At 34.8% G+C, this 17,070-nt stretch overlaps 2 protein-coding genes across 5 annotated transcripts in view; both read right to left on the bottom strand.

Annotated features, from left to right (window-relative positions):
- Nucleotides 1-17,070, bottom strand: part of LOC140747938 (neural-cadherin) — a 422,123-nt gene that overhangs the window by 87,741 nt on the left and 317,312 nt on the right. For all 4 annotated transcript variants that reach the window (XM_073080592.1, XM_073080591.1, XM_073080594.1 and 1 more), the window contains exon 13: nt 25-168. In XM_073080592.1, coding sequence (XP_072936693.1) covers nt 25-168 — 144 coding nt within the window. The remainder of the gene's footprint in view (nt 1-24; nt 169-17,070) is intronic.
- Nucleotides 1-17,070, bottom strand: part of Dnaaf6 (dynein axonemal assembly factor 6) — a 299,460-nt gene that overhangs the window by 148,846 nt on the left and 133,544 nt on the right. The window lies entirely within an intron of this gene.

Raw genomic sequence — 17,070 nt, 5'->3', positions numbered from 1 at the left:
TAGTAACTAAATCTAAGTACTCACATTCGTCGTGATCTTTGGCGGTGACAGTGAGTACTGTGTGCTGGATGTCTTCATTCTCGTCGACCTCCGCCTCGTACAGCTCCTTGTCGAAGTACGGCGGGTTGTCATTCTTGTCCGCGATGCCGATACGGATGAACTTTGTCACTGTAACAATAAGAGCTTATTAGCAATTGGAACATGAGGAAAAGACTTTATTTATTTTAATCCTACGTATTTGTAATATATCACACGTTTACATTTTAACAAGATATGTAGCAAACGGGCACGCAGTTCACCTCAGAAATTTATGCAACGCTATGCAACGCAGCTCCGTATGGCACAGCGGCTGTACATAAAGCAATTTTTTGATTTCCTTAGGGTTTACATACAGTCGAGTACAGAAATAAACAGACCGAAAACAGAAATTCAAACTTATCAGTTAGATTAAACAATATGACCAGAACTCGGAGAGTTCTGTTTCAAACCAATATTGTAATCCATCCTCAATCCTCCATCAATCTAATAATCAAATCATACTGGAACATAAAATAATATAAAATGTATTACTAATTGTTTAAATATTACAGTATAATAGGTATTGCACTTGTTGTATTTATTAAGTCTGACAGAAAAAAAAAATTAAAAATTATAATGAGCATTAAATTCGTTTTGAAATTAACGGAGACTGCGTGAGGTTCTAGTGCTTCTTTGCAAAGAACTTTCACGACGCAATATTTTAATAAAATAGTAATTTACATTATTTTGATACACGCGTACCTATCAGCAAAATCTTTTGATAATATGTATACATAGTATATAGAGATATTTTTACATAAATATGTATATTCGTAAGTTGGCTCCATTTTCAGCGAAGCTTTTTAGTGAACGCTCATATCACCGGCTAATGGTAACATCAGAAGCACACGTCGCCAGTAATAATACGGGTAAATAGCCAGCATTGAACTATACTGCAGGTACCTTCCCGTTATCTGTCCATTTTGACTGCGCCGTTTCATTTAAAAATGTCTGTATTATTTAGTTTAAAAATAATCCGATTTTATTTAAATTGATACTAACTTAGTTTGATTTATTTGAAAAATCACCCTGTATATTCGTACGTTACTTCTATTTTCAGCGAAGCTTTTTAGAGAACGCTCATATCACCGGCCAATGGTAACATCAGGAGCACACGTCGCCAGTAATAATACGGGTAAATAGCCAGCACTGAGCTATACTGCAGGTACCTTCCCATTATCTGTCCATTTTGACTGCGCCGTTTCATTTAAATATGTCTGTATTATTTAGTTTAAAAATAATCCGATTTTATTTAAATTGATACTATCTTAGTTTGATTTATTGAAAAAAATCACTCTGTATATTTGTACGTTGGCTCTATTTTCAGCGAAGCTTTTTAGTGAACGCTCATATCACCGACTAATGGTAACATCAGAAGCACACGTCGCCAGTAATAATACGGGTAAATAGTCAGCACTGAGCTATACTGCAGGTACCTTCCCGTTAACTGTCCGTTCTCACTGCGCTGTTTATTTAAATATGTCGGTATTATTTAGTTTAAATAGGAACCGAATTAATATATGTAATGTGCATTCAGTAAATAGGTAAAAAGCATTTAAAAGATAAGTAAGTAAATCAAATAAAATGCTTTAAGCAAATTTATGAATACTTCTTCATATATATTGAGATATTAATAACGGTTTCCTAAATATTCTTTGCTAGAACGTAAAAAGATAATAAAGCGTCAAAGACAATAAAAAATAAAGGGCTTATCCTCTAAACAGCGAAGAACAGGCGTCTTTAAACAATAAACGTTAAAAAACACCATCTGCTCTCAAAGTACCGTTGTTTTAAACTGCCAGTGGTGACAGTAAAAGTAGCTAATTAGAATAAAAAGAAATGTTCAGACCACACTGTGTAAGCAGTAACGCTAGCCGGTTTAAATACATATCACTTTAAGTACCAACAGATACAAAGTATTTGCAAGTCACGCAACTATACATTTATTTTGTGTGCCAGCTCTTTGGAAAGCTTGTCAGGATAAAGTCAACAGCAAATCGCATTTTTAATGAGATTCTTAACTTTTATTCTACTGTAAGATTGCCAGCTAGTAAAGTTGTTGAGTGCGTGTCCAATGAAGGGTTTCCTAGTCAGAATGATTTGTTTCATTGGAAATAAAAATCATATTATTCTCAAAATAAATATAACTTTTTTTTTAAAACCCATATTTAAAACCAATTTTCGGTACATTGTTTTTTGGGTTTATTCACATAACTGTGAAGTGCAATGTTTATTTTATATGGGCAAGCGAATAAAGGAACACTATGCTAATTTAGCTGCTAAGGTATCGTTTATTCATATGTGTCTATTCAATAAGATGCACATTTTTAAGACAATTTATCGGCAGAAGCAGTTAAAGAATATAGACATTTCTTTATATCCGTTAAACCCGAAAGAGAAAGTTTGATCCTGACCATAAACAGTATTATGGAAATGTACAAAGTCGACATTATACGAAAGAACGATAAAATGTTTATGACATCCGAATTACAGAAGCGAAAGTTCTATCGTTTTTACATAACAATGTTATATATATAACATAAACATCGGACAGTTAAATACGACTTGTACAAAGGCAATATGATTAAAAACATATCGCCGTCCATTAATATTGTTTAAATAACGTCATGACGTTAATCGTTTGAGCCATTTTTGCGGCTTAATTGCATCAAGCTGAGTTGTTACGATCCACTTTTAAAACAATTTCAGTTGCTTTATTAAAATTTATTGCTGATTGTTTGAGAGTAATTCAATATTCGCAGTGAAATATTAATGTTGTCGTCTATAAATCATGACATAAGTTATCTGTTTCCGAATACTTTAGACATTTCAATGAATACTTAATCCGTACGACATATGTATAGGTATGTATTTAATTCGCACAATAGGTACAAAATTATGGGTACTATTTTTGTTGGGAGTAAAAACTTTTGTTCAAAGAGCAAAAATTACACCCGCAAAAGAGGAAAATTCGTATCTGTTATTTGTAAATATCAATATTTTCTTTGAATATCCTTAATTTGATACTTGTACAACCCTGCACAACCGAACAACACTGTGTTCGGAAAAAAACACTTGAAAGAACAGCATCTCATCACAGACCTGCCATCTTTTTCTTTTGATCACCTATCACCTATCTTATAACAATTGGGCTATCTAAATAAAAATAATGATACCTAAATTATATAAATAGGTGTAAGAGTTTTAGAAGATAAGACGTAATAGGTGCGTGAAAACAAAACCTTTTCGTTCAGTCGGATATAAAGTAGTGGTTAGGCTTACATTATATTGATTTCTTAGTCCCTAATATCAAATTTCATTATTCAAGATAAGTTGCTACAATATTAATACATAATAAATCATAATAGCAAAGTTACAAGTAAGGCTGAGAGTTGAGTTAATTAAACTGATGGTTACATAGATAAATGTATTAGTTGTAAGCACGATTCGTATATCCGACTTGTGGTTAGTATAGTCGAGCATAACAGATATTAATTTGCAGTTCACTCTTCAATCGATGTAAGAGCAACTTAGCTTAAGCTCTACGGACTCAATAACGACTTGCCACTCCAGATCAACAACCAAACTTACTTGGATATTAAACTCATACCATCTATATAACTTGCACATTTATTAACTTTAGAATTTCAAAAGATAAGCATTACTTACAATATTAATCTTACTCTAATCTTATTATTCTTAACGTATTTGGTTACATTTACACGAATTTGGTTGTGTCAAACTAATAAATTATTAGTAGGTTGGTTAGTTTTTTTATTGCATTTATTTTTTCTTTAATTTCAGGCTCATTTTATCAGCTCTTAAATGGGATCCAAAAATATAAAAGTAGAAAGTCAAAAATATAAAAGATAGTCTAATCAAAATGTAATAGATATTTGTATTGTAATTGTATTTGTAGTTGTAAAACTGTAATAGATGTTTTAATTAATTTAATTAATTCAACAGATTTTCATATTTTTAATCAAAGAGGAAAGCTATGAACAATAGAAATATTTCGTGTCGGACGACTATTATACAATTTATGAATATATGCAATACATATGTATAAGTAACACACACTATCATTGATAACTTTATGGAAACCGTGAAACGGAATGCGAAACGAATGAATGCGAAGCGATTGAATTACATATCGTGGGTTCTGAAAATTAATAAACCTGCATTTTTATTTTCCGTTATTGAAACTTTTCATTATAGGTATGTTTTTTTTTATATTTTTATTAATTACTCTTTGATTTAACATCCATAAAATATTTATATTTTTAATACTTCCTATATTTGACTGTAAATACATAGGTACATAACCCATTATGCGTTAGAATAAGTGTTAAGCACGGTTTAATGTGATTAGAATTATGTACATACATATATGTATACGACGGTAAATATCTTTAATTATTTTCCTTACTCATCCATTATTATAGGTACACGAACTATTTATTACAAACCACAACAACGCTGCAGATAATACGCTAACAGTTTTAATTAATTACCGTTATATTTAATCAAAACGAATCTCGTAAAACTGTGTGTTGACATAACATTTAGCCGATTATATAATAAACTGCACATGAATCCGCTTGTTAACATTGATGGGCGCAGTCGAATAGTATTAACGGCGGTATGTCGACCATAATCGCTATTCACCGCACGCCGATTATTTTGACACTGTCATTATTAATGGACACACTTTGTGATAATTTAACACTAATGGGGCTGTTTTGAATTTTCCAAATATGTATACAATGATTTTCAAGCGAGCAATTTCTTTTATGACTGAAGTGGCGTGCGGCTTGATACGCAAGTGGTTTCTACCGCTTATGAATCTGTAACAAACTCGATATGGTATAGGGTCTCTAATGTCGGTCAGAAATGTCACTCATAAGGACTGAGATGGTCGCAACATGTAAGTCAGCCGGTATCTAGGCCCAATCACCGAATCCCTGTAGTTCCGGGACAAGAATAGGGTTACGGTATCCCCTGCCTGTCGTAAGAGGCGACTAAAAGGGGGCTTCTGGGGTCATGGGTGGCAAGAGTGGGAGCTCGAACCGCCCAGCCAACGGCCGGGAAGGACGGCGGTATGTGTGGTCGCATACCGTCGTACCCACCAGACGGTGCGGTGAACGATAAGCTCACCTGGGCGGAGCCCGAAGGGGCAACGCGTTCAGAGGACTCCGCTAGCGTTCCGTTGGAGATCCCGGAGTCCTCTTTGCAACGCCGTGGATGGCCACCGGGGGGGTTTTAGTACGGTAAAAGTCCCACATAACCCTGTGTCGCTCCCACGGCTCCGGGTACCTTTTGAAGGTTTCCGCCTCGAAAACAAAAAAGGCCCAATCACCGAAACGCAAGAAAATCTTCACGAATGGAAATAAGCATGACAGTAGTGCCTTTTCGGTCAAAAAATAATAGTTCTATAAACTTTTACTATAATACTTAATTGCTTTGAAGCTTTTACCTTAGCTATTTTTTCCTAAACGAAAATACATGATTTGACCTCAAACGTAATTTGACGATATTAAACGATTTGCAATTCACTCTGGACCTTCCAAACGCGGGTAAAAAAATAGAATCTAGTCGGAAATTGCTTTCGTTTGAGGCACTGCAGAGTGGTAAATTAGGGATAGACTGGCATGGTCCGCAATTTAAAAACTTCATATACGATGAAGACACCGTGATATATAAATTTATCCTTTTATAATACTCGTATTAACAATGGACGCTTACTTTTACACTCAGTGTTACCTGTGTCGAGATTGCGTTGGTCGAGATTGCGTTGGTTGCAATACACAAAGACCCAGACCCAGAAGAGATCATTTAGATATTTATCTGGCCAGGGATCAAACCCGGAACCCGATGCACGTCAGACCGGTATGGTGAATGGTGACATATCCGTCACGAGGGTAGTCTAATATAAAAAATCGTCGTATATTTTTTTTATATCTTTTAGACTATGTAAACAGGTTTTTCTGGTCTATCATGCACGATAAATTATATGTCAGAACGAATCATAAAGAACAAGTTAATTAGGATAGATAGTTAAATTTGATTTCACTGTAAAAGTAACAAAATCGTGTGAAAAATTAATTCATTAAGTCAGTCATACTTAAGTCATCGAGATTTAATAAGTCAGTAAACTCGATTCAATTTCTCGAAAATAATTCAATTTCTAGTAACATATATGAAGATACAACTAAAATATTACACTACGTCGTGTGTCACACGCCGTTATTAGGAAACATATAGATATTTTGAGGTTCCGAGTAATCCGTACCATGTGGCGTGGTCATAAAGCTGTCGGTCCCCAGTCCCGACCAGGCCAATAGCGTAACAATCCAGCCATGCCGTTACCCTTACATACCACATCGGCGTTTATTTATTTTGGCTTACGTAACGACTTTGTGACGTGACCCAAGAAAATAGGGATGGTGATCTGAGAGCGAATAATCGAAAAATCGATCTTATGGATAAAAAACGATTATTTTAATCAATCTCCAGCAATGGATTGATTCAGCGAATGGATTGATTAAACAACTTCGAAAGTCGATTTTTTCCAAGTTGTTTAAATGTATTATAGACATTTTTTGCTTACGGATTCCTATTTCAGTGCTTGTTTGGTCCTGATAACCTTTTTTCGCTATCTTCTTCAGCTGAAAAAATCGAAGATCGTTTTTTGGAGATCGATTCTTTTGTGAATCGATTTATCGCACTTCTATTTGAATCGATTCAAGAATCGATCTTTTTCGGAAAGAATCGCCATCCCTACAAGAAAACTAAATTACAGACGGAAAGTAACTATTAACTGGTGGTAATAAACTCCGTCTATCTCTGCTGTATAATAATGTTATTGTTCCCAGAACGTCCTTTATTTCTGTAACTTATATAATTTGGAACTGGGGATCTTTGTCACAATACATTTAACTATACAAATAAACAAAATAGCAGTGTCTGTCTGTAATTAAAATATCTGCCGATTTATAAGGTTAGGAATAATTGCGTGTACTGATGATTAATATGTAGGTGTAGGTATACATAAAAATGTTTTATATAAATTTGTTTGTGTGTTTAAATCTTACGACTGACCCAATCAAAAAAGACTTGGAGCAATTGTAGAGGATATTAGGGAATATCAAATTTTGGCCCCAACAATATTCAAGTTATTGTGTAAAATTGAAAAATAAAACATACTACTTAAGTAAGACTCGTTACTTACGATCGTTATTACTATTCAATCTATCCAATGTTTTATCTAACAAAGACCGACATTACTTCACACTACATAACGTAGACATTATCGAACGTCGTTCCCTATAAAATTCCTTTCAGGTTATTGATAGCACGAAATAATTCATTTCACCCGTATCTCCTATAGGTCTTCCACTGTGAAAGCCGCTCGAGTTTCATAAACCAAAAATCCTCTGAAAACCAACTAAACTTTAATAACAAGGACAATTATTTCTTAACCGATTGCTCCGTCTTCCGATGTGATCGCGTCGGAGTTTCCTCAAATAATTAAGCGTCTACGGCGTCGGGTATTCACTTGTTTACGGTGGAGCTTCGGGCGGCAAGTTTATTGCTCGCTGTTGTATGCAAAGGAAATGCGCTTGTTTGATAACAAGTTTTCGAAGCTACTTCTTGGTAACTTTTTAAATGTTGAGCTCCCTCTTAAATACTTAATTTAGCGCTTGAACCTTAACGTCCGAAAGGAAATTTGTTCTGAAATTATTTTAGTTTTTAAATTAATTTGTAACTTGAATCTGTTCACTTGAGTCTATTAATTAATTATTTTTCATGAAACTAAAACGATAAGTATTATTAATTGTAAAGTATGAGTATGCTAGAAAATATTTAATTTGCGTGTGAGCACTGTGAGCCATTCTATTTAAGCGAAAAAAAAAACAATATATAATCAATCATAGTTAAATCGTGTTGAAATTCCTAATGTACGTTTCTAACCATTGTGTCTTTGATTACTAACTAACGCTAATCCTCACGTAACGTAGGAGTCGTCAAAGACATCCCTAATTGATTCGTCGAAATCTATCCCAGACAAGGTGGCAATTTGAAAACTGGCAATGAAACGACTGACAAAAGAATCCACAAAGAAGATTAAAATCAGGCGGCCGATGAAAGTAATAAACAATATTGAACTAATTTCAAATAACTAGGAGGCAGATCAGAATACTGATGAGTTTTGGGATAGTTTAAAGCCCTCTGATGTTAAGAGCTAGTAGATTTGTTTTACAAAAAATATTACGAACTTGCAATGAAATGAAATAAAAAGTATTTATATTGTTTAGACCTACGGATACATTTACATTTCCTACCTACATTATACCTACCTACTACCGGATCGAAATACGACCTTAACTGAAGAGATCCGGCAAGAAATCCGGGTGTGGAATTTCATTATCATTATCAGTTATTATTTTGTAATTATTCAATAGACCGATTCGAGGTAGAAACTAATTAAAGTTGTAGCTTTGTGATAACTTAATTGAAATGCTTTAAGCCACAATACATCAGCGTGAGCATTACTGTAAACCAGAAATAGATCCCATCACAGTCATCACGGAAAGTTCGCCCACCATAATTAAAATTTAATTACGCGTAAAGCAATTTCTCGCAATCCAAACGAGACTCCGCATTTCAGATTGTTATATTTGTTTTTCTCATTAAGCTGAAAACTTTTGAAATATTAAAGGCGAATTCGACGCCTATAAAAACTAATCAGTGGCGTAAAGACCGGTCTAACGATGCCTCGGGCAGTTCGGCAAACCGAGGGTTGGTTTGTGGACTTCACGGAGCGATTTTGTTAGGGAACTGTGTCAGCGTTCGTAAAAATTGACGCGAACAACTCGTTGCTTTCATTATATATTCCGTTGCCGTTTAGCATACATATACATATTTCATCCTGGCACTGAACGAATTAAGGCATCAGCCTATGGGAAAACAAGCACACTGGGGTGTTCTTTTTGGCTTAGCGGTGCAACATACGGCGCAACATTTTGCATATTTACGTAAACAAAATAGAAACGTTCAAATTGTACTTGGCTAGGCTAGCTTAACAAGTCTTGATAATTTTTGTCGACTATCCGTACGAATCTTAGAAATTATTATGGCGGAACTTCAACGCAAATATTATACACTATGGCAAGAAAAATAGGATATAGCGATATATAACTAACATTAAATTGAATAACCATACACTGGGAAGGACGTGAGTAGAGCTGCGAACGACAACACAATTAAAGTAAGGACCAAGTCTAGTACTAAATAAACATTCCTATATGATTGCAGATTCTATTTACAATTTAGTCACGGATATCGTCACACTAATAGCAGGGAATAAAGGCTACTGGGATAGCGATTCTGTCTAGATAAAGTATCTTATCAAGAGTCGCCGTTACATAATTAAAGAGGTCTCGTTGATTTCTTTCTCTAAAAGGAAATCCAGCAAATAGTTACGGGTCACTTGCTAGTAAGTAGGTACTTGTCTTTATTTATGGACTTTTACTACATAAAATGAATCACTACGTTACCAAATTTAAGGATACATTTTAGGGTATTTTTAATCAAAGTGTAGTAATCTTTACGAACGAAGAAGTAATATAGAAGAAATACACTAGACATGATTAAAGCAAAATGGGAATAATCTTTCTTATTACTTGCTATTCAGTAACTACGAGTATATACAGTCTTATGTTTAGCTATGCTATACTAGCTCAATCGCGTTAGTACTATATAGAAATAATAAGTTACTATCAGAAAAGTAGATTAAGTACTTTGAGCGTACAGTCAGGGAAGGGATTGCAGCATTTCAGTAAAACCGTTTCAATGAGATAATTCTGAATGTCAAAATCGGAACGTAGCAGCGAATCGTTTTCAAGAGATCGATCTGGAACATAAATGGCGGAATGGGTGCTGAGTAAAAAGACAATTTAGAATCATGTTCCATAAAACCGATTCCTATTTAAACACTTCTCAAAATATTTTTATAAGTAACTGTTTCTGTGAATGTGTTTGAATTAAGTTTTAACAATATTGCCAAGTCGAAGAAAAGTGGCCGAAGTGCAAGGTATACAATATTCTAGAACCAATTAAACTGTTCCTAGGGATAACTTTTAATTACCATACTTTGAGAAGTTTGGAAAACAAGTAGGTATGGATAGCAACTATAAGCATAACGACGACATTATCGAGGCGTCGGTTCGATTAACGAACCACTAAAAGCCATTACCAAGAACCTATATGTCGATAATGAAATTCTTTAGCGCGAGACACACGAAGGCTAGGTACGTGTTAGCACGTCAGATGTTTGGTCCGAAACGTAAGAAATATCGTCTGAGGCGAGCTGTCCAATCCTCTGTTAAACCTCTCAGATTCCCGACGCTACGTTCGCCTTTGCGCATCGCACTTGAATACATAAAACCCCGTCGCATCTTTGCTCGGATCGCCTTATCTGATATCTCTAAACTACTTCAACGATAAATGGAGACTGATCTTTCAGCAAACGCGATTGAAAACTTAACGTTTCACTTGGATGCTTGATTTTATTCTGGATAGGCATTTATTTTCACCCGTTTATGTTACGCGATAAATTGACGTGATAAACGCTGGCGTCAAAAAATAATTTCTCTTGTGGCCTCAAATATTGGATAGCACACGTTCACACGATTCGTCATATCAAAAAGGTAAAGCTCTAATATTAACAAAACGGACCATATATAAGTACATATTCCTATGAACTTTTTTGCCCATTTGCCGTTTGAACGTTTCACTTTTTTGTGTTAAACGGTCTGTGTCGTAATGGCTACGGAAACAATAAAATACGAGCTCTATATTCCAGTCGGTTTTCAATTTTGTACCCGATATGATCCAATAATATTGCAAATCTTCAATACCGAACTTGTATATTGGAGCGGTTATTGTTTAGGAGTTATGCTGTGGGATATTTATTAATTTAATAAAGAAGGGCGAATTGAACAAATGGTTAGAAATTGAAATTAGTTTATATTTTTATATCGTGCCTTAAACTCTTTGTCATTAGACGCCCGATGCACCACTGCCACATATATTTCTGGTTTTGAGGGTATGGGTAAGGCTATCCCTTCAAGTCTCTGCACTTACATGAGACCTTGTTACTTAGTCTTCAAATGTGGCAATGCATTTATTGCCAATCTTAGGTAGAACTAATCCTGGTTTTAATCATAAATATTCTCTTACCAGGAGATGGACGGCATCCTGATTTACTATTTCTGTATACAAAAACTTAGTTTATACGTTTTTCCGTTTCGGTAGTTCTACTTAGACTGTGTCGGTCGGCCGCCACCCCGTCTGCCTCCAACAGAGCGAGTCTAGATGTTTTACAACTTCCGAAACTGGATTAAAAGTTCGCAAGTTTTAATGGTCGAATGCAAAACTATTTTATTTGATCGATGATGCCCGCTTTAGCTAACATTTGTTTGAGACAAGATACGTAACGGAGAGAAGTAAAAGTAAAGGACTCGGTAAATTATGTACTTACATATAACATGTCTATAACATAGATAACAATCTAAACATACTATGCAATACTATGAAAGTAAAGCAATTATTTAAAAGAAAACTCAATAAAAGAAAGTATTGAGAGCAAAGCAAGCATCTTTGTTAAGTAATTCCCATCCCTTGTCTAAGATTTTATTTTCATTAAAGTGCAAGTTTATAGGGAATAAACTAAAGAGATTGCTACGATGGCCTTACCGGCCAGAAAATAAATTAAAAATTTACGTTTTATTTCGAAAAAGAAAGCAATAGCGTGGTATAACAAATCGTGGCTAGATTTCCCGGGAGAGTAGCGGTGTATGAGCCAAGTCATTTCCAATGTGCCACGGAACACTTTAGATGAAGTCCCAACAGTGGCGTGACACTGACCTCTATCCCGAATCGTCGAACAAGACAAATTTATGAGGGTCGTTTGGCACAGGCCTTTATTGATATACATACACAGCTATACACTGTAAAGTCTGCAGAGTTTTTGCAACAGTACATTTTATAGAGCAGGAAGCGGAATATTGATAAACGTTGACACAAAGCTTCTTGCGGTTGTCCTATTTATGAGCTTCAACGGACAAGTGAAGCTGGCGGAAAATTTTGCACAAAATAAATACGCATTCAATAATACTTTGAACAAAACAATTTTCAGTGGAGATATTCCTCGCAAGCGGAACGTAATCGAATAATATTCAGACGAGGAACTAGGGATATGACAAAATGTTATAGAGCTCCTTGAAAAAATAGCGCTGCGGGCATTCGTGAGAAGGGGTTGTCACATAATAATGTTCGGAGATATATCTCTGAACTATTATTATATGCATTTATATAGTATATTGATGGCGATATTATATATTTCCTGTAGGTAAGGAGCTACACAAAACTGTAGGACAAAGTACATAGATGTAAAAGTAAACATTACTTTTTACGAAAGAACTGGGGAGTTACTTGACAGCACTAATCTTGAAAACTACAAATTAGATTTTTATAAGGTGTTGGCTTACATATATAAAAATTGATGGGACAGAATTATGGTGTTTATGTGTGAAAAATAATGTAAATAAACGAATAAAGAAGACAAACGTAACTTATCAAAACGTTTGATAAAATGTCTTAAATAAAATTGTATTTTTAATGACTATTGCCTTAATTAAATAAGAGGTAAGAAATATTCCTTGCTTATTTTGGAAACTAGCGTACCTGATAAATTAGGTAGGGTGCAATAGTTGCATAAGTTATCTCAAGTATTCATAGTCAAGTGGTGCAAAGTGGGGCACTAAAGCGAATACGTATGTATCTTCCCGACACCATCCACTAAGAGTCATTGTAAGTCGTAGTACGTAACTTATACGAGGTGCCTCTCATTTATAACCCAATGTCAATGAACAATTTAACTACAACATAATATAATAAAAATATAAAAACAGAATTTCGTTTGGGATTAAAAAGAGATTCTCTCTAAGATTTTTTTTGATTTTTAATATTGTTGAAATAAAGTGCGTACAAAATGAGAATCTTTTTTATTCTAAGACAAAAATAAGTGAATACTAATAAATTTCTTAATAAAACTGAAGAATAGAGTCAAGCATCTTTTAAAAAGCTCATCTTTGTAGAAAAAGTGGAAAATTTATATTAGACCCATTTACAGAGTAAATGATTTCTTCAAGCTAGTTTCGTTTATGAGGTCACTTAATATCTATGCATTTACCAACATAAAGTATTTAAATTGTATTTTTTATAATAAGTATAGTTTTTTTAATAATAAGTATGGTTTATAACAGTTATGTAGTAACAAACGAGACTACAGTTTAACTACGATAGTAAATGGCCATGTCATCCATGGACATCTTTAGACAACCTTAGATAAGATTATAGTCCTATACGAGATCGACCACAGATGCCTAGCTACCTCTGAAGACTAAATTGAAACGCTTTGTATGTCTTCCTTTTCACACCTTTCAAACCAGAACACAGTAGTATGAAGCGTTAATAAGGCAGTGGTATCTACGACGTCGGCCATTTTTTGGATTAATTGCTGATAATGCAATAAAACAAAAGAAAATCCTTACATTTTTACATACAAAAGTACAGCGCCACCGGCACTGTCGACACAAAGGGTTTTACCACTATCAATTAATAAATCACATTCAACGTGGCCGCTTCTAATCGATAGGTTTGAGTAGTCCGCTCAATAAATCACCTCTCAGTAATTAATTCTAGTATCCTACATAATAAATTATTACCAGACGGAAAATTGCTGGACCGAGTCAATCTATCATGCCCGACGTTAACCTTGTCTAAAGCATTTGTTCTGTCACTCATTATGACAACACGTACTTATGTGAGCCATTTCAACTTACATCCGTTACAAATAATGAATCTATCGTTTGTTTTGAACTATCAAAAGATTAAAGACTGAAATATCAAAATTTGACATTTAAAAAACATAAGAAGAATCATACAGGAAATTTTCAAATTTCGATCTTTGGTTGGCAAAACTTTGGATAGATTGAATATCGATAACGGGCATAAATCGTCAGAAGTAGATCTTGTCAACTTGACACACAACTGTAATGTACTAAAAATATATTGATGAATCCTCAAGTGAAAGAAAACAATCGTCCTATAAAAACAATTGGCCAATCACATTTTCATTATTGAGAGACACGACTAGGGAGGCTAGAGGAAGATGAAGTTAATTAATTAAACCATTTCAATCGGTGTTCTTGTGGTCGTTCTTTGCTCACTGCACTGTACGCGAAAAAGGGAGATCGATAACAGATGTTTTGTGGTTATATCGTGTATGTTTTTTATCATATAGTAACAGCAAAGGAGCATGCAGTCCACCTATTGGTACATCTGTAATCTGTACATTGGACATCTGTAATCAACCCTGGATAAGATACCCGAGGTTGGTCATAGATGTGATGCTTCCCACAAGTCCTCAGTTAAAACGTCACGGAAAAGTATCTCTCTTGCCATTCTTCAAACCAGAACACAACGGCGGTTATTAGGCAGAAATAGTTTTGGCGGTGGTGTCGCTGGGATCGAACTGTAGAGACTTCAACCACCTGTCCTATTGGGTACATGGGTGTTATAAATTAACTCTCTAATTCGACCATCAGGAGATATTAAATCGAATAAACAGCTTATGAATGTTACTGCAGCTCAATTTGTTAACGTGTTCTTTGAACTTCAACACTCATAGCCTTAATAAATAGCACAGAAAATTAAATTAAAATGGCAGCTTCAGTAAATGAATACTTTTCAGCGAATAGTGACCACGGATTGACTCAAAATATTGTATGTCCGGTGCAGTGGACGCTCTTGACACGTTTCCGTAATTATGATTCAGTGGATATGTGGATAACATTCGCTACACCGCATTATTTACACGCTCATTAGAATATGCATAAAATGATTTAATTTGAAATATTGTCGACAACATATTAATGTTCCACTGCTGGGCTCATGTTTCCTTTCAGATGGCTTCAGGCTCAGAGTCCACTGCTCTGGTTAAGTGCAGTTTGGTAGACCTCACAAATTTTTGAGAACTTTTTTATTACAAACTCGTCGAGGTGCAGTTTCCTCATAATGTTTTTCCTTCCCATTTCAACAATCAACGTCTTTAATCTTTCAGAATAGAAATGTTTGCCGACTAATATTAGTAATCAATTTAATGTTTTGCTTAATAAAGTTAGACGTTTGATATAACTGGCCACTCGAATTCCGATCTTTAGTAGACCAAAAAATATTGATTATTTTTGATAACGGCCCTAGGCAGAAATTGCTAAATGTCTATATTTGGTTGGTAAAACATTAGATAGGTCGGTTATTAATAACGTTAAATGAACCAACATTAATATGAAGTTTAAGATACATTTTAATTATAACACACAATTTGGAAAATGTTTAGCTGAAGGCAGAAACAATTATGTCTGTTTAATTTGTGTTCTGCGTTGAACGGTAAGTGCTTTCATTATAAATGGTCGCAAATTTTAAAGCATATTTAAACGTTGTAAATTTCATACGCTTTTTGTCGGATTAAATCTCTGCTTTTAACTACATTTTAGACATTCAGTATTATATCGTTGGCGACCTATTGCTGTCCCACTGTTGGACGTGGGTCTCTGTTCAGAGGCTGCTCCTCTGCTTGACGGCTTTAGGCCATTGTCAACCGCGCTGGCCAAGTGATAATTGGAAAATTTCTCTCATAACCTTCTCTAATCATTTTCTTTGTCATTCATGCAAGTGATAATTAAATTTTAATACGCACATAACTTGAAAAATCTGAGGTGCATGTCTGAGATTCGAACCTCGGTCTTTCGGATTAAGCTTTTATATACCACAAAATATATTTTAAAGACAAAGAAATGTAATACTAAAGAACATATATGAATAAAGGCAAAACGTACACGCAATTTGTTGCTTTTGGAAAAATAAAGGTAGCTTAGATGATGCGAAACTCTCTGAGGTATTTCCGAGCCAGTAGTAAATGAACTAATTTTACGTCTCAGCGTGTAGAGTGATTATGTTTTTATATGACATGAAGGTTAGGTTGTAGTTTTCCCTTATTTTCTTGCCCTACTTTCTTAATAAATTATGTGAATATTTGTAAAGGTCATAGAAATTAAATACATAGATCTACAATTTTAGTTCCGCTTCACATTGACACCATCTCGGATTGATAAACGTTTGGTAATCGGTAACGAGTCGTGGATGACACTTTTCCTCTCAAGTTCCATCTATTATATTTAATTAGCAATATAATTAAATGTTTTTAATATATTGTACATACACAGTACTTGGAAAACATTAAAACGTTAATATTTTACCTAACAAATTGATCCCGCAGTGATTTCAGTTTAAATTATGTATGAAAATATTTTTCGAGAATCAACTGAAGTTGACACTGGCGTTATTGATGGGGATAGGTGAAATGGACGAAAGAACGCCAAAAACAGTTTCATCCGATTCTTATCCGGGTTGACATAATGAGAAATGGGTCCCAATGTCACCGGAGTGCTATTCTCAAATTATCCCCCAATCTTGATAAGAGAGTTATCGCTCACAGAGCGAGTAAACAAAGTGATCGCTTTCAATGGAAGCATTAGTAGAACTACGTTTGGTTGGCTGTTGGGGCCCTGCCAAGACGTAGCGTTGAATACGTGTACTAACACACGGCACCGATTTAGGGTGGCCGCATACATTCGTTTTCCTGATCAGGATTTCGGATTCGAATGTAAGTCTTCATTCAGACATTCGGTTTTTGTATTAGGAGTTTTACACCACCACTACTCTGAGTGACGTATTCGTGAAAGCACGTTAACATGGAGAGTCAATTTCATCACAAAATTACAATTAAATCAAATTACAAGAAATTGATCCGGAAATGGAATTGCCGTTCGTGTGCGGCGACACGAACAAAATATATGAGAACGA

Source organism: Epargyreus clarus, unplaced genomic scaffold (genome assembly GCF_041222505.1).
Source record: "Epargyreus clarus isolate Ecla_fem2 unplaced genomic scaffold, WU_Ecla_fem_2.2 ptg000015l, whole genome shotgun sequence".
Taxonomy (NCBI): domain Eukaryota; kingdom Metazoa; phylum Arthropoda; class Insecta; order Lepidoptera; family Hesperiidae; genus Epargyreus; species Epargyreus clarus.
This window is presented reverse-complemented; position numbering and strand designations above follow the sequence as displayed.